General features: G+C 50.5%; 1 protein-coding gene across 1 annotated transcript in view; it reads right to left on the bottom strand.

Annotated features, from left to right (window-relative positions):
* The window catches only part of SLC7A5 (solute carrier family 7 member 5), a 29,966-nt gene extending 12,683 nt beyond the window's left edge, over positions 1-17,283 (bottom strand). Inside the window, exons 1-2 of the mRNA XM_032122132.1 lie at positions 16,517-17,283; positions 4,994-5,119 (exon numbers count right to left, since the gene is read on the bottom strand). Of these exons, the coding sequence (XP_031978023.1) occupies positions 4,994-5,119; positions 16,517-17,099 (709 nt within the window). The 5' untranslated portion in view covers positions 17,100-17,283. The remainder of the gene's footprint in view (positions 1-4,993; positions 5,120-16,516) is intronic.
* Between the last annotated feature and the right edge of the window lie 9,117 nt (positions 17,284-26,400).

Below are 26,400 nucleotides of genomic sequence, written 5' to 3'. Positions count from 1 at the left end.
TTAAACAAACAACAGCTCCCACCATCCTTAAAGGCCAAGCCTCCAGGTCAGAGTTATCAAAACAGGCAGTGCAGGTCACTGCCCCACAGCTTCTGTATTTTTGGGCTGGTGTTCTTTCAGTTTGGTTCTTTGCTTGGTTTGGGGTTTTTTTGTTGCTATTTTATTTCTTTTTGGACAGCAGCTCCACACTTGTCCAAAGCAAAAGCCCAAACAGGCTCAACTCTGCCCTTGAACCTGCAATTGCCAAAACTTTTCTGGGCAGAGAGGGAGAGGAAACAACTGTGTGAGCAGAACTGAGCTCTGCTCCCGCAGAGCTCCTCCATCCCCTCGGGCTGGAGAACTCCAGGATTAGGGAGTGAGGCCCATAAAACACAACTGTGTGGGATCAGCCCGGCAGCGTTTGACACCTGACGAATCTGCAGCAGGAGGCTGCTGTGAGTTGGAGGGGCAGGGTGTGGCAGCTGTCCCAGCTGCCCTGTCCCTTCCCTGTCCCTGCTGCCACGCTCCGGGAACGCGAGGATGAGGAAGGAGCCTCCCTGCGAAGCTCCCCGCTGGAGAAGCACTCCCGGCGGTGGCATTTGGGATGGCAGGGGGCCGGGCAAGGGAGTGCTGTCCCTGCAAGCCCTTGTGCCCCAGGGACACACCGGGAGGGATGCTCCCTATCCGCTGGACTGGGCTCCAGCTGCCAGGGAGGATCCAGGGCGGGAGTCAGGCATGGGCTGGGTGGGGAACATCCCCCTGCTCTGGGCTCCGGACTCCTCTCACAGCTCCAGCCCCGTGTCCCAGGCTGTGGCCAGGCCCTTGGCTGACCATGGAATCTTGGAATGGTTTGGGTGGGAAGGGACCTCAAATTTCATCCCATCCCACCCTCTGCCATGGGCAGGGGGACACCTTCCACCATCCCAGGGTACTCCAAGCCCCATCCAACCTGGCCTTGGACACTTCCAGGGATCCAGGGGCAGCCACAGCTTCCCTGGACACCCCTGTCCAGGGTCTGTCCCAGGGGACAATCCCAGCCAGCTCTGCCACCCCCACCCCAACACTGTAAAAAGCTGTTTAAAGGTGATGTTGTGGCTGGAAATCCTGAACTCTGCTGGGAGGGTTCTGGAAGTACCAGAAGGAAGATTCAGACCTTGAGAGTGCAGAGTTTGGCTCTTAAAATGCCATTTTTAGAACTCCAGGTGCAAGACAACGTCTGGCACTGTGGGGTTGAGACATCTGGGTGCTGCTTTCATTTATCAGATCCCTTTTGCTAGAAAGTGCCCCTTCGGCCTCTGGTTTTCTCCCTGGTGGTTATTTTGGTAGTTTCCTGCCCATATTTTTTTCCCCTGCCTTTTTTTTTTTTTTTTTTTGTGACGAATCCCATTCTTGAGAAAGAAGGAGGGAAAATTGACTCCTTCTTCCTTTCCTCCCAGGCTTGGAGCAGCCTGGGATAGTGGAAGGTGTCCCTCCCCATGGCAGGAGTGGCACTGGATGGGTTTTAAGACCCTTCCCACCCAAACAATTTCATGATTCTCTGAAAAAAAAAAAAAAAAAGCCCAAATTAAACCCAAACCTCCTGCCCAGTCTAAGCTCTGCTCTGGAGTTAAACCTGCCTGCTCTGTCCTTAACTGACCTCACGCTGCTCTGGCAGATGCAGCTCTGCATCCCTGACAGCCCAAAGGAGTCAGGGAGAAAAATGCTGCTGCCACCAGACAGCTGCTGGAGGCACCATACACCAGGAATTTCACATCAGGGATCAGCCAGGGAAAGGGACAATAAATTCAGCAAAAGCAATTCAATAAAATCAGTGTTAAATTCTATTTCTCTAAATCCCAAAGGCCCAATTCCAGGTTTTCAAGCAGAGCTGCTGGTGAGGGATCACAGCAAGGGCTGGAGCTGTACCTCCCTGCTCCAGCTGCACAAGGACAGAAACACTTCAGAAACCCCAAGGCATCATTCACAGGAAAAAAAAATACATGTAAAACATCTGTGATATGGTTTTTTCTAATTCTTTGACATCAAAACCTTTCCTCAACTTCCTCACCTGTAAAAAGCATGAGGCTGTCCTTAATACCCGAATTTTTTGACCATTCCACACCTCAGTCAGTTTTTAAGGGGCAGGTATGGAGAGGACATACCCACAGACCTCTGTGTCACATCCAGGGCAGAAATACCCCTCAGATCTGCTGTCCAACCCTTCTCCATGATCCAGTCCCAGATATCCCAGGAATATGGCCAAAAAATACCCAGTTGGACAGAAAGCAAATTGAGAGAGCTGGTAAAGTAAGAAAATCAAAATAAACCTTGTTTTTATAATACTGGAGTAAAAAAACTCTGATCCTCTCTATGTTTTAAGTTATTTCTATTATGTAAGTTATTTCTAGAAGTATTTAAATAAGTTATTATTTATTTAATTGATTTATTTCTATTATTTCCAAGCTGTAATCTGGGGGCCACATAGAAGGTTTTACACACCAACACCCAAATCCAGGACTTTTCAAACCACTCATCTCCAGCCCCATAAAGGCTTTTAAAAGTTTCATTTTTGTATTAATAAAATAACTGCACCCCAAGCAGCTCAGTTCCACTGAGCCAACCTTCAAGCACTTAAAAAGGCTGAGTAGGAAAGCAGCTTCCAGCCTCCTCCTTTGGAAAGGGCATGGAAGGAGAGATGGGAAGCAGCTGCTGACAGGGAAACGCTCTTTCCTGTGGGGCAAAATTGCCACAGAGTCCTTTGGCCTTGAGAGATTCCTGCTCTTCTGCAAATCAGGAAAAGAGCCAAGGAAAGGATAAAAAGAGAAAAAGCCAAGAGCTGAAGGTGGGAGGTCAATGCAGAGGGATTTCTGTGAAATCACAGAAATTTCCCCGTTTCAGCAAGAAATGTGGTGTTGCTCCTCTGGTCTGTTTATGGATACTGGGAACACAAACCAGCAGTGGGACAGGAACCAGTAAAACCAGTTCACTGTCCAGATCATCCTGGGAATATACAGCCCCATCCCCCCTGAAAAGGCAGCCCCAGACAAACCAGCACCCCAAAACCAGCTGCCAGCTTGGCTGGATTCACCCAGCTGTGGTGGGAAGAGTCCTCTTTGTCCAAAAACAACATTGGAATGGGCACAGCAGAACACAAGGGCGTGGAAATGTGGTTCTGTGTGGGACAAAGCAGTGTTTTCCCATTGTCAATGAAAATGGAAGCTTTTGTGTTTTCCTTGAATTAAAAAAAAAAAAGAAGAAAAGAGACAATTTCTTGCTGTATCCCTGCTAAAAGCATGGAGTCACCTGGAATGACTGAAAGGAAAATGGAGCAAGGTGCAAACTGCAGGTGGGAGCTGAGGAAGGGCCAGGAAAGGAGCTTGAATGTTCTTAAGGACTTAGCAGAGAGCCTGGAACTTCCCTAAGGAGATTAATGAAATCCATGTTGGAGGCCAGGCAGAGTCCCAGCTGTGGCACAGGGACTCAGACAAGCAGGAATGTTTCACTTGGGACAACAAACCAGGATCTGCTCTGGATCCCAAGGATCCCACTGTGGTTTGAGTGTTGGGTGCTCAGACAGGGAGAAAAGGTCTTTGCCTACAGGTGTTACTGTCCAGGAACTGTTTTCCATCTCCCTGCCAGGTGGTTCAGCAGGAAAATAAATCCCATGGAATTCCCTGCCCTGCAAGGTCTGCACAGCCACAAACACCTGAAACTGCAACAAACTTCAAGGGAAGTAAAACAACTCCTGGGACACGGGAGGGGAGGAGGGATTTTTATTGTACACAGGGCAGAAATCCCTTCTCAGTTACAGACAGGAGTCAAAGGAAACCTCGTGGATTTCCACCTGAAGAAGCAGGGCAGAAAGAGGCTCAGCCTCCCCCAAAAAGGCCAAAAGAACAGCACATTCTGAAGATGCAAATTAAGATTATATCTGCAAACAAAGCCCAGTTGTAAAGATCTTCATGGTAAAATGTTAACCAACTAAAAGAGATTTACAGTGATTTATCCTTCTCCTCCTGGGAGAGAATCAAAAGGTTCGGCAGAGCAGGCTGGGGAGCTGGGCAGAGGGAGGAGGTGTATTTTGTGATAAGCCTCAAACAATGTCCCTGTTGAGTGTCTGCACTGAGCTGGAAGAAAATAAAATCTCTGACAAAGCAAGAAATTCTGCAAAGACAGCACTGGCTCCCAGAGCTGGGACAGGAATTAGAGACCCACGAGCACACACAGACACACCCCCTGTGCAGGGACAGGATTCCCTGGAGATTTTATCCCCTTTTGAGCAAAAAATAAGGACTGGACTGTTCCCCAAGAAATGTTTATTTCCACAAAACTTGCATGAAAAAACCACACTTTGGTTTAACTGTGAGTTAATCAGGTTTGGAACAAACTCAAATGGGTTTGGAACAAACCATCTCCCTGCTTTGAGAGGATTTTATGTGCTCATGAAGCAAACCAGCAGAACCACCAGAAAATCTGCTTTTATCTTCCCATTTTTATCTCCTTTTCCAGGTGCCAGCGCCAGCTGAGAGCTCCAATCTCTCTGCTCCTCGTGGGCTCTGCAGCCCTGCCTGACCCAGGTGTCCCTGGGTGACCCAGAGCTGGCCTGAGCCACTCCACACCTGGAACAGGATGAAGGGAAATGTGCAGGGGTAGTTTGTGGAAGGATTAGGATGACTGGAAGTGGTTTGCACATGCAGATAATTCTCTGTGAGCAAAGAGATTTCCCAGTGCAGCAGCACCAACATTTTCACTCCCTGCAATCCCAAAGGGAGAAGCCACAGTCTCTGTCCAAGTAGGAAAGACTTTAAGTGGTTTCAGTAGCATGAAATGAAGCCTGACAGTGACAGAAATACAAAATCCCACAAATAAAATGCAAAACCTCAGCCCTTGGCAAAGCTGGAAGCATCCCCCAAGCATCCGAGAGAACAGAGGAGGTTTGCAAAGCTCTGAAACACCCGGGGTTGGATTCCTGGGCTTTGTTCCTCATCCTGCTTTACCTGCACGGTCCCAAAAGGAGAAAAGGAACAGCACTCACCCTTTGCCAGCTGCACGAAGCCCAGGATGATGATGAGAGCCAGCGCCAGCAGCTTGGCCGCAGCAAAGGCGTCCTGCACACGGGTGGCAGCCTTGACACTGTAGCAGTTCACAGCTGTGAGCAGCACTGAGGGGACACACAGGGACAACGTCAGCACCCAGGGAGACACTCCAGATGCACCAAAAATCACAAGGAATCTTTAGATGGGATATTGGGAAGGGATTCCTCCCCGCGAGGGTGGGGAGGGCCTGGCACAGGGTGCCCAGAGAAGCTGTGGCTGCCCATGGAGCCCAGGTTGGATGGGACTTGGAGCATCCTGGGCTATGGAAGGTGTCCCTGCCCATGGCAGAGGATGGAATGAGATGATCTCCAAGGTCCCTTCCAACCCAAACCATTCTGTGATTCCTTTTGCTAAAGCAACCAACCAGAGCCTCTTCCCAGAAGAGAAACTCATGCAAAGCTCTGCAGCCTCACACTTCTCAGTTCCACCCTTTATTTTGGCAGTAAGTGGTGTGAACAGTGCCTGTGGTCCTCGGGACATGGAATGGCACTGCTGTATTGGAAAACACTTCTGAGGGCTTGGAAGTATCAGCCCTGACTGCACCCCCAGCACCAATGGCCACAGCCCCTGTCCCATCGATCCCATTCAGTGCTGCTGGTGTGTGGAAACACTCCAGGGATGTCAGACCGAGCCTCCAGGACTGATCCATGGGGATTTTATAACAACAGCACCCCAAAGGCTCTCGAGGCCACACCACATGACCCTGCTGAAGGGAAAGGCGCCAGCCCTGCCCTGACCCCGGGCTGGACACAAGCAACACCTGCAGGTCACTGGGGCAGGGGGGAAGGGAAGCTGGAGCTGAGGAAAGCCCCGGTGCCAGGGACAGCTGTGGGTCTGTGCCAGGGCTCCTGGGCATGGAGGAGAGGATTTCCCAGCACGGCACTGCCTCCCCAGCAGTATTTGTTTGCTGAGAAGCTCCCACTGCCCACAAGCTACCCTTTGGTTAATGCAACGACTGGGGTTTATCTCCGACCTTTTTTTGCCATATCCCTCCCCCTTTCTCCTCTGTATCTCTCTCCTGCCAGCATGCCATTCCTGCCAGGCAGGGCACAGCCTGAACCAGGCCTTGTCTGAAGCCCCAGAGCTGCTCCTGGCTGAGCTTCACCTGCTGCAGAGCAAATAATGGCCAAGCTCTGCTGCCCTCACGAATCATTGACTATTTTGGTGCCTTGCTTCCCCCCCACACCCTCCTGCTTGTTATGGACACAGGCAAATGTCACACCAAGGGTGACTGCCCACGTGCTGGATGCCCCTTCTCCAGCCCAGTGACCCCCTGGCTGTCCCCTGGCCAGCCCCAGCCCTGAGCACTCACCAGCAGCTCAGGGAGGAGTAGATCCCAAATCTCCTCCTGGAGCTGGAGGCTTTTCCCCGCAGGATTCTTTCCCCACTGGCCTCTGCCCTCACACAAAGGCTCTTTCCCAGAGCCTGCAGCTCTTTTTCACAGGAGCCCAAGGCCTCAACCAGAACCAAACAGCTGCTCCCCAGAACATCCCAGTCCCACTCTCCTGAGGGTATGAGCTGGATGTGCACTCCCAGCTTAGAGCCCAGAGCATCTGATCCCAGAATCACAGAAGAGTTTGGGTTGGAAGGACCTTAAAGATCCAGTTTCACCCCTGCCATGGGCAGGGACACCTTCCACTATCCCAGGGTGCTCCAAGCCCCATCCAAGCAGGCCTTGGGCACTGCCAGGAATGGGGCAGCCTGTGCCAGTGTCCCAGGACCCGATGGCTTTCAGGATCACTGGCTCCTTCCCCCACCCTGCCATCTCCAGGATCCGCTGCCATTTCAACACAAGAGCATTTAAAGTGCTGAGAAGCGAGAGCTGGATGTGTCAGGAAGGAAAGCGCATGATCCGACCCATCCCACAAGAGTGACAGCCACAAGTAAACAAGGATTGGAGATGGATTTTGTATCGTGCCCTTGGAGCCCCTTTGGGAGTGTGGCTGAGACTGAAATGACCCTGAGCTGTTTTTGAGGAAGCAGAGCCGTGCTGGAGTCACAGGACAGCACGAGCTGGGCTCTGGCCAGCAGCAGGGGTGAGTGATTGTGGTGACAGATGTGCCACACCACTGTCCCCGTGCCAGGGCCCTGCGCTGTTCTGGGAGATAAGGGACAGGGACAGACACACCATGGCCAGGCCTGAGGGTTCTCAGCCCCTAGAGCAGCCCTGTGCTGGTGGGGTCACAGCTCTGTCACCACACAGGGACACTGGGACATGTCTGCCTCCAGGGACAGGGCAAGGGACATGGTCAGACAGCAGGGAGGAGGAAACACAGCTTAACCAAGTGACCTTACAGTGCTACAAGGGACAAGGAAACACAGGGAATGTCACCCAGCAGAACTCCCACCTCATCCCTGAAGGCACCTCCAGTGAATCCTCACGGGCAGGGAGCTTTGGGGCCAGGATTCCCTTTGACCAGCAATTATGCTAAAAATAAATCTGCCCTTGTTTACAGAGGGATATTTAAAGGATGTGCTCACACGTCTAAAACCACGCTGCTGCTGCTGCTGCTGCTGCTGCTGCTCCTGTGGTGAGGACAGCCCTGAGAGGTGTGACAGTGACATTCCCTGCCCCATTTAGGCATTCTGGGTCTGTGACAGGAACTGCTTCACCCCCACTTCAACACTGATTTTTAGGGGCTGTTTGCCATGTCCTGGTTCTGTACAGAGTCCCCTGGAGGGTGGTGGTGAAAATAAAAGGAAAAAGTTTCCTACACTGTCCAAGTATCCATGTTCAGCCCCAAAACCCCATCAGTGCCAAATAAACAGGCTCCCTAAAAACGAGAAAACACTTTGGGATCAGAGAGTAAACACGGCTGGAAGTTTCTGCCATGGTTGTCAGAGCCCTTGTATCACATTTCCCTCTGTTTTGCTTTTCCCACTTTAGAATAGTATTTGTCTTTCCTAAAGGAGCACGGTGGAGTTACTCCACTTCAATACTTCCAACATAGGAATGGCCAAAAATCCCCCAGTCTTGCCCATCAGGAAGAATCCTGCAGATGGCAAACAGGACGAGAGCCTTCTCCATAAAACTCCAGGATAAATTCCAGTGGCTGCTGAGCTTCTCAGGAGGCTGGGATTTCTGAAAGCAGCGAGTTTTGATTGCTTTGATCCCAGATGCTGCCCCACCACGCAGGGGCTGCGGGATCCTCCTGGCAGCGCTCCCTCACCTCGGCTGAACCGCTCCAGGAAAAACACGGCAAAGCTGCACAGCTCCACCATAAATCAGGGCAGTGATACAGAGATCAGGCTGTGCTGCCCTAATTCCTGCAGTGTTTTCCTAAGGCTCCAGCCCTGTCAGACAGCAGCCAGGCAGAGCTTTGGAGTGACCCATCAGGAATCATTCTAGGAACAAGGATTTCAGCATGACCTGACGTGCCACGGCCGGGCTGAGCCAGCAGCCCCTCTCCAAAGCTTTACATAATTGGGATAATAAGTGTTAGAAAGCTGAAGGGATGGCAGATAGACGGGGGGGGGGACTTTTCATAGAATCCCAGACTGGTTTGGGTTGGAAGGAACATGAAAGCTCATCTTGTTCCAGTCCCATGGGCAGGGACACCTTCCACTCTCCCAGGGTGCTCCAAGTCCATTCCAGCCTGGCCTTGGGCACTTCCAAGGATGCAGGGGCAGCCACAGCTGCTCTGGGCACCCTGTGCCAGGGCCTGCCCATCCTCACAATAACAAATGTTTCCCTTACATCTCATCTAGCTTCACTTACTCATCACTTACCACTCTGGCAGGAGAGATCCTGGATTTTGCTCTCCGGGTGCATCCCTTCATCCCTTCACGCCTCCAAGGACTGCTCCAGCCCAGCCTCATTCCAAGATTAACTCAAGCCACAAGGGAAGCCAGAGGCTTTCAGAGGGAAATCTGGCTTTCTAAAGACAACAGGCTTCAATATTTCCTCTGTCCTGCACTGGCTTCAGGCATCTCACTGAACCTGCTCCACTGACACTCACCTGCACAGCCAGGGAATTCCCCATTCCTGACAGGAACAAGGACAAACATCAGTCCCAGGACTTTACCCCCCCCAGTTCTCATTTTATGGCTGTATCGCTTTGAAGTTGCCTCCCAAGTTCCTTCCCAGACACCATTCCCAGATGACAACAGGAAAAAATGCCTGCGAAGCAGCCAGAGAAACGGCTCAATCCCACCTAGAACACATCCAAGACAAATGCATGGAACAACAGCTCCTGTGTGTTCAAGGGAAAGGCAGGATGGGGGAGAGCTGAGGCTCTGCCCAGAGCAAACAGTGGGAATGGAGCCAGGCACAGGAAAACCTGGGCCGGCCACTTCTGATGCAACAGCCTTGGCAAGATTCCTGTCAGACAGGCAGGGCTGCAGCTTTCCTGGGATAACCGAGGGGAGATGGAGCAAAGCTCCAATCCCAGCCCCACATGGAACTGCCTGGGGGTGACAGGAGCTTGCTCAACCCAAGATCCTCAGCAGCTCTGCAGGTGAAATGATCCTGGAATGAGCACAGGAATTCCTGAGGTACTGGGGTGGCTGCATCGTGCTGCCTGTGGGGTCACACACACTTGCACAATGTCCCTTCTGTCCTTAGTTTCACCTCCTGTAGGGTTCCCTGGGCCTGACCTGTGGGGCTGCCTGTGTAATTCCACGTACACCTCTGGAACAGGGATAAAGGTCTGGAAGTAGCTGCCTTTAGAGGACTAAACTCATTAACTTGCTCTGAATTCCCCAGAGATTCCTGTTTGTGGTATTACAGGACCCAGTGAAAACGCACGGCAGGTTGGGAAGTTGTGGAAAATAAAGGGAAAATGAAGGGAAATCCCCTCCATCAGCTTTCCTGCCAGGAAAACAAGGAATGTGAACTGTTCTACCATGCATAACTGTGTCTGTAACTCACATTTCCCAAGTGCCTGGCCCTTGCCACTGTAAGATGATGCTCTCCCATTTACCACCTGCCACTGGCTGACATTGATTTTCCCTCACAATTACTCCCAGAATCCAGCTCCTTTCCCTTCCTCATCCCACAGAAAAGGCTGCTCCTTTCCCTCCCCATGAAGGGCAGGTGACAGACCAGCAGTTTTCTCTCCTACCAACCGTGCTGAAAGCAGGTTTCAGGCATAGACAGGACAAGCTGAGCCTGTGGGACCAAGGAACAAATCCCAGGGATGGCAGAGCACATGGAACAGGCACAGAACATCCCATGGCTTTTAGGGAATTGCCGCCTGAGCCCACCAGAGGTTGGAAAAGAGTTAATCCACATAGGACAAAGGAAAAATTAAGTTATACTGACTAGAGTGGGTTAAACCCATGGGAAAATCAATTCACCAAGGCAAGAAACCTATACCAGTTTTATATTCCAGTGGTTGGGATGCCACAGTGCCTCCCAAAAGTCTCAGGTGTTTCCAGCTGCACAGTCGAACATGAGACAGGCAAGGTCACAGGCAGAAAACGCATCAGGAATTTCAAGCTGACAGGTATTGATTGAAGACTTTGTGCCCTGCAAGGTGGGGAAGGGTAAAAGCAGAGGGAAAAACTTTGCAGATATTTCTGCAAGGACAAATCTCTGGAGAAACTTAACACCCAGGGCAATCAGTCAGGAAAGGCAGAGGCCTGGGGGCACACGAGGCTGTTGGAAAGCACTTGGCCCCAGAACAAACATGTCTATATTAAAATCTCCTTATAATAATCAACACAGCTGGCAACGCTTTCCAATTCCCTTTTTGTTCCTCTTCCCAAAACAGCAATCAGGGAATGGTGCACCAACAGAGAAGAAAGCAAAGGAGAAGGCAAACTGCCCTACCAAGGAGCTTAAAAAAAGGGATCATCTCCAAATCTACCCTGAGACCAGGAGCTCTGGATGTCCCAACAAACAACCCTGGACACCTTGAACAGGTCAAATCTGTACAACACCCCTATTCCTGTGGTACCAACATCCCATAATGACAGTGGGACACTCTGACACGGGAAAACTCCAAAGAATTCCCCAGTGTTGGGCCAGGTGGCTCCTACCTAGAGGCAGGAGTTGCTATTTTGTCTCCTTAGGAAGAAGCTTGTGATTTCCTGCCAAGGTTTCCAGAGGACATGACACAGCAGTTCCACAAACAGGACATTTTACAACAGGAAGACAAACAAAATATAGAGAGAAAAGATATGGAAAAGCTCTTTCTCCCTATTTCTTCCATTCCCAGCAAATTACCCATCCCAAGCTAAACATCTCCTCCACGCTCACCTCACCTTCCCAACACTGAGCAGCACTTGCTGGTATTTTATGTGCACAGAATTCAGCTCTGCATCCTGGCTGGAAAAAGTGGCTTTCCCACCCTTTGGATTGGCCATCTCTGGAGCTTGGGACTATGAGACTCTTGGAATACTCCAAACAAGTGATGCTGCTTTGAATGAGGCTGACCCTGGAGGGGTTTTCCACACAAACCTTCCCAATTTGTTCATGCCGGAGGAGAAAGGCTCTGAATGATCTCAGTGATAACATAAATCATCCAAACACAGGAACATTTAATGGGATAATTGTTGTGAGAGCCAGGAGAGGGGTGCTGGAATTGCAGTGGCTGCTCACTGTGTGTTTCAAGAGCCCTCCAAGCCCTCATTGATTTCTGGAGAGTCCTGCGAGTGTCAGAGCCTGTTTTCATTAATGCTGCTCTAATTAAACACAGATTAAAAAAGCAACCTCAGCCTTGCAGGCCTTGCCATCCAGCAGGGATTCCACAGACCCCTTCCTTCCACTCCACTCCAACGAGGGCAATTTGCTGATGGAGCTTTAGTCTCTTAATCCTCCCTTTCTGGAGGAGAAACAATAAATCTTCAAAGCTTCACACCCAGCTTGTCCCGACTGATGAATTAAAAGCAGCAATGCTGCAGCATGAACCCATCTCAGACAGACGGGCCCTGGGTGTGTTTTGGGGTTGCTTTTCACCAGTTAACACCTGATGAGGTGAAAATCCACCTCCTCTGCCCTGCACACACCTGGACAAAGAGCTGAGCCTGACAAGCTTGGAAGCAAAACCTTCATGTCAAATAAAGACATTCCTGCTTCCCACGGAATCTGTGATTCCTGGGTGGAATGCTGCCACTGGATATTCCCTTCCGGACAACTTGGCAGCTACCCTGGGCTGGATTCCTTCTCCTCCCAACTCCCAGGTTCCTCAGAGGAGTGTCAGGCACTTCCACAGGACAAGGGCTCTTAGACCTGGCTCAGCTCTGCCCTGGCTGCTGCTCACTCTTCCACTCTCCAGCTGCTCAAAACAAAAGAGACAAATGAGGAATTCATCAGCATTCCCCTGGAATTCCACGCCTGCAGGAGTGCCCAACAGCAGAGCTCAGAAGCAGTGAAGAAAGTTCAGATAAATTTTGAGGAAGATTAAAAATTCTCTGGCTTTGGAAGCAGCAAATATTGCTGGGCTGGGGTGATTAGTGCCAGATTTGCATACCTAATTACCAAGTGAGACAAGAATTCAGAAGCAAACTCAAACTGCTGACTTGACGCTGAAGAGCAAGAATAAAATGATACACAACAGAATACCCTGCTGGAAGGGATCCACAGGGATTATCGAGCCCAATCCCAGTTTTCCACTGCAGAGCAGATCTTACTGTCAGGAAATTAGGGAATTCTGGAAGCTGTGTGGGGCACTCGGGCTGTGAGGATGTGTGGGATGAACAGCTCAGGCACTTGTGGAACACCAAGAACCAGCTCAGGGCTGGGAGCAGCTTCATCCCTTGTCTCCCTGATCCAATTTACTGTGCCACAGCCCAAACAGCTGGGAAGGTGCCTCTGTGCAAGCAGGAAATCTGCAAATTACCAGGGGGAAATGAGGAATAGCCAGGGTATCTTTAATAGATCAGTTTAACCCTTTCCATCCCTGAGCCCTCTCTGGAACACACACAGTGCATTGGTGAGTTTTAATGATTTTTGTTAGGGTTTATCAGTTTGAATTGAAGAAATGTTCACATCCTGGCAGCAGGATGGGAAAGAAAGCCTGATCCCCTCACACCTGAGACAGAGCACGGAATCCACGGTTTAATTCTTTGCCACGTCCAATACTGACATTGTAATATAGATCTTCAAATATGCAAATTCAAGATCTAATAACTGTCCCTCCACCCGCTATAGGAGGGGAAAACTGGTTTAGATGAGATCAGAAGTGAGAGAATTCAAATTATTGCTGGATTTTCACACAAATGCACAAACTCTGCTTCCCGAACTTTCAATCCTTGTGTTCCAAACACTTGGATGGATTTTGTGTTTGCTGTCCCTTGGCATTTGCTGCTCTGACTGATCAGTTTTAAAGTACCAAGCATCCAATCTCACAGGTAAAAAACATGTTCCAGTTTCTGAATCACCCAAGTAACCTACAGCCTGGAAAGCCTTCAGCCAAATCTTTGGGGAACATAAAATGAGCCAGGCTAAGGATGAACAGCCTGACCCATCCTGCCCCAGGAACACTTCCCTGCAGTGGATTCCCAGCCTTTATCTGGCAAACACCACAGGCACTCCCGGTGCCCATGAAAGAAGCCCTGCATACCAACTGTGTGTAGATTACAATCTCCAGAGCAGAAAATACTTATTTGTAGTTAAATTCTCCTTACCACCCACCTTGTTTTCCTCAGCACCTTTCAGGGGAACTAAATTCCCTCTTCCAGCCATTTTTTCCTTTCACTCAAGCCTGTGATTTAGATTCTCTTAATGCATTAATTACGTCTCTGAAGTTCATGGTGGCAAACACTGAACAACACATGATTTATTCAACTGTTCAACAGCAGCAAACTGGAAACAAATAACTTGTTATTCCTCCTCTTACTACAAAAAACTGTGCAGCCAAGTGCACTTGGTGTGGAGATACAAACTTTGCAAGGAATAGAGCTGGGACTGTTCTGCAAGGCTGGATTTTGGCTACTGTATTCCAGCCCCAGGTCCCAAATTCCTCTGCTGCTTCCCAAGCTGCTCTCCCCCGTTCTGAGGTAACTCATTAATGTATGTGCTACAGCCTATGCACAAATAGGTCATTTTTTTCTACTCTAGAGCTTTTGAAAGGAATAAAAAGTCTCTCCCTGGGCAGTTAGTGTTTGAACAAAGCTGTTTGTTAGTCCCCACAAGTGTTGTGTGACTCCCTGAGCTCTTGGAGCAGATTTACTTCATTTATTGTTCCTGGGCCACGGTGTGGTTTTGGCACCGGGGAGATGAAACGCTGATTCCAAAAATCCAAGTTCCAAAAATCAAAGTTCCTGAGAGCTGCCTTGCTGAAGGCGCTGCAGGATGAACAAACCTCTTGGAGCAAAGGAGACAACCCCAAATTTAACCCAAAGCATAAACAAAGCAAGAGCCAGCGGTGCAGGGGAGAGCAGAGTTTAAAGGAGAAACACATGGGAATGATGCAGATCTGGAGAACTCCAAACTCTTGCCTTGGCATTTCAGGATAAAGGTTCAAGAACAAATTCTGCCGCAGGCAAACTCCTAATTGCTACCAAAGGAAGGCTGGAGACACTTCTTGGAGAAGGATAAATGGGAATAAGACCTGGCTTCAAGGAGTTTCATGCTGCAAATCCCCCATCAGTGCCCAGATCCCAACATGGGCAGGTCTGTTTAACCCTGCACTGGGTTTTGATCAGTAAAATGGGAACAGAGACCAGTTTTGGGAATGATCCTGCAGATGAAAAGTCACAGCTAGGAACACGTCCTCAAAGGCTTTGCCAGCTCCAATCTGTGCTTGCACAGCAAAACTTTGAAAATCCTAAATTATGCCCCAATTCCTTGGTTTTTGAGCAAGGAACACAAATGCCACGTGAATCCATGCCCCTCTCCTGTGTGCCCCTGAGGAAACCACAGTGCACACTGGCAGGAAAGCTCAAAAACCAGATTTCCAAAAGGCAAGACACCCATCAGTAGCACTATTCCCTGACCACGTTACAGCTTTCTTAGTTAAATGAGTGCATTTCCCTAATAAACACCCTCCGCGCTGTAAGAAACTTGGATGGAAATGCACGTGCCTGCCTAGGTATCTTTATATTCCTAAAAATTCAGCTGGGGACTGAGAAATTTCAGTGTTTGCCTGAAGAAAGCACAACCCACTGCCCTGCCTGTTATCAATCCTATAATTAGCCATATAATTTACCTCCCAAAGCCTGGGTCAGGTCGGCTATGAGACATTTCCAGACAATATATCTTCCCATAACGACCATGTGCTGCAGCTTTGGGATGCCTGAGATCCTCAGAGAGGGAAGGAATCTCACACAATCCCCTGGGAAAGGGCAGCACGAACGAGCAGCCTCCTCATCACCCAAAATGCAGAAGTATGAAGATCACCTGGCTGTGGTTTTGCACAGTGAACAAATGCTTTATAAATCCCTCACAAAATTATATCCTCTCCCAATGAACATCTTTATAAAAGCATTACATTCCAGCGGAGCAGAACGGATTGAACGGGAAATGAGGAGGGAAAGGTAGGACACGGACCTGTATTTAAAGGATTGAGAATTTCAACGGGGTGACTTTGCAGTCACCACAGGAACGAAAAATAGGATTTGAGTGACAAAACTGCAGAGCCCAAAATACCAGAGAGGTGATAAAAACTGCAGCAGGAGCTGTGTGCCCTGGCAGGGCTCTGTGTGCCCAGGTTGGCAGCCCTGGCCCTGAATTCATCCCACCGTGACTGAACTTGTCTGCACGGCAACGCTTCAGAGACAGAAGGGTTGCTAGCGAAAAGAAACCCCACCAAAGCAGGTTTGGAGCTCGGTGTCAGCGCACACACGGCCGGGAAATATCTCCTCTCGCAAGTGGTGCTGAAAGCAGCTCAGGGGCGTGTTCAGCACCGGCTGCTGGTGAGAGATAATTGTTCCCCTCGCCCAAATCCGCACATCAATGCCCATCCCGGCCCTGCAGAGCCTCGGCACAAGGGGCTTTTACCCTGCCCGAGCACAGTCCTGATGGAGAGCACAAGAAATCCTATCCCAGCTCCCAGGAAAAAAAGCACGCTGTGTTTATCACACGCTGCTCGCTGCGCTGTCGGGAATCAGAGAGCCTCACTAGCTCACAGCTGGCATTTGGGGAATTTTTTGCTCAATTTTTTACGGATGGGGCCATATTTTCTGCTGTGGCTATTCAAAACAGCCAAAAAAATGGAGGCAGCATGCAGCCACAGTATCACAGGAGAGACGGTGCAGATCTGCTGGGGAGGTGATGGTGAATGAGGAACCACGTGGAGCAGGGCAGCAGGAACCTGCAGCGGGTCATCGAATCACGGAATGACTTGGGTAGGAAGGGAATTTAAAGCCCATCCCGTTCCATGGGGCAGGGTCACCTTCCACTAGACCAGGATGCTCCAAGCCCTGCCCAAGCTGGACACTTCCAGGGATGCAGGGGCAGCCACAGCTCCTCAGAGAAACATGTGCCAGGCCCTCCCTACCCTCACAGGGAGGAATTTCCTTCCAATATCCCATCTAACCCATCCCCTGTCAGCTGAAAGCCACGAGCGGCTACTTACGGACACACAGACAGGCCACCAGCTTGGCAGCCTCATCGGGCACGGGGCACGTGGGGAAGATGGGCTTGAGCAGGTACGTGGCGAACACCAGAGCCACGATGTACTGCGAGGAGGGCCGGATGATGAGCAGCTCTATCCAGAGCTTCAGGAAGGCGGGCAGGGAGCCGTACACCTCCAGCATATAGGCGTAGTCTCCGCCGGACTTGGTGATGGTGGTGCCGAGCTCGGCGTAGCACAGCGCGCCCACGATGGAGAAGGCGCCGCACACGGCCCAGACCACGAGTGACAGCCCCGGCGAGCCGGCCTCCCGCAGCACGCCCGTGGGGGTGACGAAGATGCCGGAGCCGATGATGGTGCCCACGATGATGGCCACGCCGTTCAGCAGGGTGATGTTCCGCTGCAGGGTCACCCCCTCCGCCGAGCCGCAGGGCGATGGCGAGCGGGCACAGCCGTTTTCCTGCGCCCCTTCCAGCATCTTCTCCATCGCCTGCTTCTCATCCTCCTGCGCCAGCGAGGCGGCCGAGCCGGCGGGGCTCCGCTTCTTCACGGCATTGCCGGGGGAGCTGCCTCCGCTGGCAGACATGGTGGCGGAGCAGGGGAGCGGCGGAGCGGCCACGCCGCCACCTTCGGCCGCCCCTTTTGTTCCGGCGGCGGTGGGCCGGGCTCCGTTCCGGGGGGAGGAGGAGGAGGAGGAGGAGGGCAGGAGCTCGGGGGGGATGGTGCAGCCCCCGGCTTACGCTCGGCCCCGCTCTCAGCCCGGCCCCCGCCGACCGTCCCCGCGCCCCAAAAGGGGACGGCAGGAGGCAAGCGGCCCCCCCGCAGCTCTGGCCCAGCGCCGGGTGCAGCGTGCTGCTCGCTCCCCGCAGCGGCCCTTCTCCTCCCTGCATGAGCGCTGTGTTCTTACCGGCAAGGGCGGTGTGTTCTGTGTGATCGTGTAAAGGAGAACGGATCCCTCTGTGTGTGTCCAAACCCGCAGATCCTGCCTCTCCCAGCTCCCCCCCAGCCCCATCCTGCTGGGCTTTTCCATCCGAATACACAAGCACAGGGCAAGGCCCCGGCGCTGCATCCCCTGCACCTCTGCAGAGGCGCTGCAGGAATCAGCCCCTCCTGTCAGACACCAAAAATCGCCAAAAGGGCTTGTCTGCAAAATAAATAATTCACCAATCTCAAATCTGACAGATGCCAAAGTCACCAGAAATGCTTGTTTGCAAAACGAAAATACAAAATAATTCACCAATCTGGCAGTCGTGCAGGCAAAAAGGGCAGTGCCTGCTCACTGAAGGCAGAGGTGCATCCACGGAGAATCACTTGGATGCTACAATAATGCCCAAGGAGCCAATCCTTCAGCAAATTCATACTCCCTCTAGGAGAGAAGCTCGGAGGCTCCAGCCTGGAAGCTCTGATTCCAAACGTTCCCTCTGAGAGTGGAAGTGGTACCTGTGAGGAGCTGCTTCCCAGCGAGTGCTGCACACGAGGAGTGGAGCCCAAGCTCCAAACCCCAGGGTTGGTGTCCCTCCTCCCGGAGCACCCTCCTCTGTGCACGTTTCAGACAGGCAGGAGATGGGGTGGAAGGTTTTATCCAAGAGAACTCCAGGGAAACGTGAGATCGACATTCTGGGGAAAAAGGGCACATTTCAGTTACATTTCATTTCCACCACGACCGCTTCCCGCCATTCCAGGAATCCCAACCAGCCCAAGCCTCGGAGCACTAATCCGAACCTGACATCTAGTGGCTGCTCAGGGGCTCAAAAACCTGCGGCTGACTTCATGTAAACATCCAGGTTTAGGAAGAGAGCAAAGACAGAAATTACCTTGGCACCGAGCACGTTCTTCCAGTTTTCAAGGAGAAATGGGACCTGAAGAGACTGGAAAGACTCTGACAATTAATTAAAAACAAACAACAAAACATTTATCATGGTTTTTCTGTAACCCCAAAAGCCTTTATTTGACCTTACCGGTTTACCATTACAGGCAATTTTTAGAACTGCATTTCATGATTTATCCCAGGTAAAATGTTCACAGGACCACGAAGTCAGGAAAAGAAGCACGTACTTACAACATTCGGGATTATCCCTGTGTCAGCCTTGTTACATCAGGATCCAGCACACAGGACTGGGATTGAAATTAAGTATTTGCTTCAGGTGTTTTCAGAGGAATGCTCAAACTCAGTTATGTATTGGGGGAATAAAATCATTCATCAAGGGATTCACTTCAGAGCTCCAGGCCAAGCTCCTCAAGGCCAACAATGACCTAGAACCGGATCTCCCGATTTGGAAGAGCCCCACAGGGATCAAGTCCAACTCCTGGCCCCAAGAATCCCACCATGGGCATTTCACACCTGACATGAACCCACACAGGCATTTCCATGAACTCTCACAAGCACGGGACAGAGTTATCCTGTTCTTATTCTTCCAGAAGGGAATTTCTTACTGGACTCACAGCCAAGAACCCAGAAATCCCAGGCTCCAGAGGCAGTGGAGCAGCAGCCACTGAACTGTTCCACTGTTCCACTGTTCCAAGCCCAGCACATACTTGACTCTCTTGCAACTTAATCCATGGAAGTTAATTCTGCAATTGTTTTTCCATTTGTACTCCTGAGAAAACACCAGCCTGGCATTGGGGTGTGTTCGCAGAGTGCTTGATATCTTCAAAGCACTTCCCAAATGCCGAGTGTTGTTATCAGCCCGGCCACGAACATTACCTCTCCTCAGGCCCCCAAGTTATTCCGCAGGATCTTTGAAGACTATTTGATTATCCAATCAGTTCTCCATGTGCTAACACTCAGGCACTCGGAGTTTGGCACATCAAAAAGGAGGAGGGAAGGAATGATTTGTCAGGAGGACAAACAATGAGCAGGAGCAGGAGCAAATTGGCCATTTGTGAGGAGCGATGGGGATGTTTTTAACCAGTTCTTTGGAAAAGCTGCCTTGATCCAGCCACCCTGCTGGCAGCAAATCCCCCATTTCTTCAGCAAACACCTCGGCTGTGCTGATAAAGAGCTCAGAGCTGGTTTTCCTGGGTAAATGGAAGTGGTGGCAGCTTCTAGAACCATTAAATGGTCACAAGAGCAGAGCTGGCCTCACTCCTGACCTGTGCCACTCTTTCTCCAGAAGAAAATGGGCTGCCCACCCCACAGCAGAGTTGGGGAGCCTTCTGTAAACATAATCTACAATTATTTTAGGGGGATTCCTTAACCAGGAATAGAATCTCCTGGTTTTTCCTATCAAAAGAAACTTCTTTGGATTAATCCAGCTAAACAAAACCTGTCTGTGTGACAGCTGGACTCCAAGCGTGGCTCAGCTGGGAGACAGAGAAATTAATGCTTATTTCACCCAATTTTCATAGAATCATGGAATGGTTTGGGATGAAGGGACATTAAAGCTCATCCAGTTCCAACCCTGACACCTTCCACTGTCCCAGGTTGCTCCAAACTCCATCCAACCTGGCCTTGGACAGTTCCAGGGATGGGGAATCCACAGCTTCTCTGGGAACCCTGTGCCAGGGCCTCCCCACCCTCACAGTGAAGGATTCCTTCCCAATATCTCACCTAAACCCACTCTTACGTCAACTTTTAATTGATATCAGTAATTTAATTTATTTAAAGGGGTATTTTAGGGTTATTTGAGAGCATTCTTGTAGCCACAAGCACTGAGTCACACCACACGTGGGCTCAAGGCTCAGTTTTGCCAAGGCCTTTGGCAGGACAGAGGAAGGAGCTCAGCTGACAGGTCCAGTTTAATGGGCAGTGTCCAGTGAAGGAGTTCAGCAGAGATCCTGAAACCCTGGGATCCTGCTGGAGATGGCCTGTGGCATCTAGCTGGATGTGGTCAGTCATGAGATACCCTTCAGCAGCACAGAGAGCTCATTGTGCTTTCATTCCAACACAGTTCAGCAGAGTCTTTCAGAGCTTGGAATTATCACAGAACATCTGAGAGCTGATCAGACTCCACTCCTAATGAACTGGGGCATTCCCAAAGAGGAATTTGAGTATATTCTTTCACAGGAGATCTGATTGGGTTTTTTTTTTTACTTGAAAAGCTTAATTACACAACGAGATACAGGCACGGGTTTCTCTGTTCCTTTATTGTAGTTGCACACTAATGTAACAGTGTAAAATGCAGCAGCTGAAAGGTTCTATACATTAGGGGAAAACTCAGGGAAAGGGCCTGTATCCCAGGAAAAGAAAGCATTCTCTGTTCCAGGTGTTATCTGCAGAGACAGTGATTTCAGTCACTTATGATCAGGCAGGTACCAGACATTAAATACACAATGTAATAAAGGCCACAGAAACGAGATGCACCAAGGAAAAAAAGCCAAGATGTGCCAGGAAATAAAAGTTAAAACATCCCAGATTAAGGCACGGAGGGACCCTTCCTCCAAAGCTGAATTCCAGTCCTCTAAAAACCTGTGGAGATCAAAGCAAACTCCAATTCTAGAGCTTTCAAAACGAGGGGAGACCCCTCTGTGCTGACAGAAGGCAGCACAAAAGTGGTCAGGAACGGCTGAAGAGTGAAAGTTCTGGAATGTAGGAACAGGGCTCAAACATTCCAACACCAGAGGAAGTTGTCCCAACTATGAAGTCACCAAGGACAAGGTAAGAGCAGCATTTCAGAGAAAGATTGAAAGGCAGCTGGAAGTCAGGCCAGCGCAGACACAGCTTTGTGCTCCAAACCTTCTCCTCCCTTTCCAGGGAGTTGTCCCAGAATTATCCCTGTAACAGCCTTTAATTCCTAGGATTTGCTGCCCCAGGAATGCCTCCCAGGGCAGTATTTAGTAATAAAGTGACTCTTCTGCAAGGAAAACACAAATATATGCTTTGACCCTTTCGTATTGTGCCACCCAAAAGAGCCCAAAGATTCCTCTTTAATTTAGTTGTGCAAAATCATCACAAAAATCAGCTCTAACCCAACCATCAAATCATTTTTCCACACAGAAATTCCTGAGAATTCCTGAGAGAATAAGGCACAGGGATTCCATCCCATCTCTTGCCCTACACACATGTGCAGGCACACAATTATTTTCCCCAAGTTAACATTCACAAGGTCAATAAAATCATTGTAACAGAAAAGTTAAAACTGAAAAAAAAAACCAAACACCCAAAAAAACCCCTTTGTGTTCATTTCCAGATTAATTCCAACAATCTGCCCTGCAGCTGAGCTCAGCCTGCCTTTAGGAGATGCTAAAACACTACACATAAATGCAGGACTCCAGAAACAGCAAAATAAATGTAACAAAACCCCTGTAAACTTCTTTTTGTAGCACAGCAGAGTTATTTTTTTATTATTATTAAGCCTGTTTCCAAGTATTTGAAGTGATCAGTGCTGAAATTGGAATTTATTCATTTTATGTCAGTACAAATAGGTGTGATGTAAATATGGATACAGCTTAACTGTAATTATATTAATTAACTGATAATTCACTGTTCTCTAACAAAGCTTCCATGCCAATACTTGAACAAAGTAAATCTCTGTGAGAACTTTAAATAAATTCTATGAGAACTTTAACTGGATTGCTGGGAAGGGAATATCCCACATCCCTTTTGGTGGATACAGGGTGGTGAGTGTGTTCAAAAGGGATTTACACATCCAGGAACAAAATCTGATTGAGTGGAGCAAAGCATGGAGAACTCAGTGGGTGTGAGGCTGCTACAGAGCAGCTGAAGTTGAACAGTTACACCCTGGCAGTTCCCTAAGAAAATCTGAATTTGGGGTTTGTTGGGAAAGCTGGATTTACTGGTGATTCTTCCAAACTCAGTGGGAATTGCAAAGGCAATTAAAAAACTGAGAAGTTACAAAAGCTTTCTAAAAGATCCATTCATAAATGATAAGGAGATTGATGTACCTACAGCCCAGTGCTGCTGAGGCAGTTCTATTTTTAATTAAAAGGCAACATTAAGATGTCTTTGTATTACTTTTTTTTCTTTTAATGAGTAGTAAATATCTGAGCTGCTGCCGTCTTTCTCCAGGGTCCTCCTCAGAAAAGCGTCTGCAAGAACAGCACTGAACAAAAATCTCAAACTTAATGACTGGACCATTTTTATTATTATTATATATTCAAGCAAAAGGTAGAAGAATCCTTTTCCTGTTGCCAGAACTGTAGATATTCCTTCCAGCTTTATTTTGGAATATATCATTCTCCAGCAAAATCATCACTGATGTGTTTTTGTGGCTAAGAGTCTGTGTGACGATGGCAAAGACTGCAGAGTTCAACTGAGATCATGGAATCATAAAATCATGGAATGGTTCGGGTGGGAAAGGACCTTAAAGCTCATCCAGTCCCACCCCTGCCATGGCAGGGACACCTTCCACTGTCCCAGGCTGCTCCCAGCCCCATGCGAAGAGAGATGGCACAACTGAGATGGAAATGTTCCCCCAGGCAGGGAGGGCTTGCGGGAAGTGGTGAAACCAAAGAGCTCCACTGCCACTGAACTCCCTACAGGAAAAATATCCTACACTGGGATAAAAGGAGATTTCCTTCCTTTTACCACCCAGAGTCACTCCAATTGAAGTGGCCACAGTTTCAGGGGACAAAGGCACAACTGTTGCACCGTAACAACAGCCTGAGGTAGAGTTATTGAGGAAGGAAAGGCAGGATCTGGGCACTTAACTGGTTCAACAAGATTATCTCAAACCCTTAAAATCATCAAGGTCACACTAAAAAGTGTTAAGGTGCTTCGAAACAGAACACTTGGACTTTAAAAAAACAAAAGTACCTATTGGAAAGGTCTGGATCTAGCATTGCCAAGCCAGGTCATGGCTTTTTTTGTGCTGAATCCCACCAGGAATCAAACAGAGGGAGGAAAGATTCCTCAAAAGACTCCTCAAACACAACCATGGAGATCACACCAGGAGTTCAGAGCCAGAGCTGCTCCTCATCAGAAATCTGGTGCGTGAATTTCATTTGCTAAATACAGCAGAGCATGAAGAGCCAGAGAGAAAGGTGCTTGAGAGAAAATTAGTAGTAGTAGGATGTGAGAGGTAGGTAATCCTCGGGGCAGCTGGGCCGTAACGTCTGGAAAAGGCTCAGAGCTGGCAGCTCACACAGCAGCTCTGCTTGGTCCACAAATCAATTCCAACCCCCACTGGACCTCGTTACCGTAAGGTGCAATAAAAACAAACCGGTCCCCACTTGCCCTGAAGCTGGGTGTGTCTTTTTATAGGAACATACATCTCAAGGCAAAACTTCGAAGAGAGCGCACTGAGTTACTGAAATAAAACTCCTTTCTGGGTGCTGCATTTTGTCCGCACTCTCCTAGCACACGTTTCAGGAATTGGTTTGGATTTTTTTTTCCCCTAATCCCACTGGGAGGGTCAGGTGAGCCTTATCTAATCTTGCTTTCCTTTGACGTGATCAGTTTCCTGGGATCAATTGGACATTTTCACCTAATTTGCTGCCCTTTCCAGCCTTGAGATACTGGTGAATTCTCTTCTCCTCCCTTCTGATATATTATTAACACAGGACAACAAAAGCAGCCAAAGCCAAAAGCTTCTACATTTGTTAAAAGGTTTTAGAAAAAGTTTTCTGGCTCATGGTATAGTTACAGTGGGCGTTCTGTGGCACCCACATCAAACACGGAACGTGCAGCCAACAGAATGGAAAGAGATCCTGGAACTCATTTTTGTCCTCTTGTCGTCCAAGGAAAAAGGAAGAAGGTAAAATGTCTCTGAGACGAGCTAGTTCCCTTCCAGCTCTCTTCTCAGACATCAAACAATTCCCCAAAAGGACCTGATCAGTACTAATAGTTTTCATTTCTTCTCACTTCCTCCTTCCTATTTTTACCCGGGACTATTAATTCATGCAAGGTGTTACAAATGTACTGTGGTATTGGCTTCTCGCATGTTACATAATTGTTATCTTTTAGATGAAAAGGTGTCCCTCTGGCTCTCTGCTGAACCACCCGTCCGTAGCGCCCTTTTTGCTGTTGTCTCCTAATTTTATTAAACTTTTATGAAACTGTCCCTTTTCTTAAACTTTCCTTCAAATTCTACAAAGAGTGAAGCTCGTTTTTCACGGCTGCGCAGTTGCGGCGATCCCTCCGCGGGCAGCATCGCATCACAAATAGTCCCTCCGGCGGATCCCTCCGCGGCCGGGCCGCATCATCGCTAATACAGGTATTTATAAATTCAAAAGAACTCGTTAACACAGAAGAAAGCAAGTACGCTTCATGCTGGGTGGGAAACAGAGTCTAAGGGGATAAGAATTTTAAAGTTGTCCGAGACCCAAGGAAAGGAGCAAAGGGAAAGCAAGAAAGAGAAGGGCTGGGAGCCCCTGGCAGCATCGCCCCCTCCATTCCCGCCTGCCTCGCCCCAAGCCCAGGCTCCTGTGGCGCCGCTCGCAGCTGCAGCGCCGCTCCCGGAGCCGGAGGTCCCGCCTGTGCCGGCTCTCAGGCACCGCCCGCGGCTCCACCGCTTGTCCCGGCGGCGGCGGCTCCGCCGGTAGCCCCGCTGTTCCCGCCGCCCCCGCCAGCCCCTGCGGCTCCAGCGGTAGCCCAGCCCGCCGCCTTCGGTGTCCCTGTGCCCGGCTCTCCGCTCCACAGCTCCCAGCCCGCCGCTTTCGGTGTCCCTGTGCCCGGCCCTAGCCCGGCTCTCCGCTCCACACCAGCCCAGCCCGCCGCTTTCGGTGTCTCTGTGCCCGTCCCCAGCCCGGCTCTCCGCTCCACACCAGCCCAGCCCGCCGCTTTCGGTGTCCCTGTGCCCGTCCCCAGCCCGGCTCTCCGCTCCACACCACCCCAGCCCGCCGCTTTCGGTGTCCCTGTGCCCGGCCCCAGCCCGGCTCTCCGCTCCACAGCTCCCAGCCCGCCGCTTTCGGTGTCCCTGTACCCGGCCCTAGCCCGGCTCTCCGCTCCACACCAGCCCAGCCCGCCGCTTTCGGTGTCCCTGTGCCCGGCCCTAGCCCGGCTCTCCGCTCCACACCAGCCCAGCCCGCCGCTTTCGGTGTCCCTGTGCCCGTCCCCAGCCCGGCTCTCCGCTCCACAGCTCCCAGCCCGCCGCTTTCGGTGTCCCTGTGCCCGGCCCTAGCCCGGCTCTCCGCTCCACAGCTCCCAGCCCGCCGCTTTCGGTGTCTCTGTGCCCGGCCCTAGCCCGGCTCTCCGCTCCACACCAGCCCGGCCCGCTCCGGCCCCAGTCCCGGCCCCGCTCCCGCTGTCCGCGGCCGTTCCAGCAGCCCCTGCCCCCGCTGCGTTCTCTGCCGCGGCTCCATTGAACCCGGCTTCGGCCCCGCGGGCCGCGCTGGGCCCGCCGGCAGCTCGGCCTCCTGGCGCCGTGGCTGCTGCGGACCCGTGCAGAGGCTCCACGCCAGCCTCTGGTACCGGCCCCAAGAGCTGGTGCCCTTGGCGGTGCCGGCAGCAGCCTCCGCCTTTGCTCCCCCGCTCCTGGAGGAATCGGCCTCCGAGAGGATTCCCACCTCCTACCCCCACTCCCTCCCTCGCCTGCACCGTTCCCCTGGCAGCGACCGCTTCTGCTGCTCCTCTGAAAGGAGAAGCAAAACAGCAAAGTTCCATCTTGAGGAACGAGCCCTTTCCGAAGGAAATAATAGCTGTAGGTGGTTCTTGCAGATGTGTCCAAGGAAAAAGAATGTCAGGGTATGCTTTAGTTGATGGGGGGACTATGCACACTGGAATATTTAGCACACAAGAAGGGAAATAGATCTAGTGATTCAAGGTACGCTTTTGGAGGGGTGCACGCCTTTGGGAAAATGTGGGAAGAAAGGGGATTGCTTGGTTCAGAGGGAAAGGGGCTGATGCATGGGAGACTTGTTTTGGAGGTTTTAGAGGCATTGCCTGAAGAGAGAGCTGTGGTACATAGGGGGGACAGCGGGGGGATGGCCTCAGAGATGGGAGGAGGGAGTTTGGCAGATCGGGGGGGCTGAGGATGCTGCAGAGAATG

Source organism: Corvus moneduloides, chromosome 12 (assembly GCF_009650955.1).
Source record: "Corvus moneduloides isolate bCorMon1 chromosome 12, bCorMon1.pri, whole genome shotgun sequence".
Taxonomy (NCBI): domain Eukaryota; kingdom Metazoa; phylum Chordata; class Aves; order Passeriformes; family Corvidae; genus Corvus; species Corvus moneduloides.
This window is presented reverse-complemented; position numbering and strand designations above follow the sequence as displayed.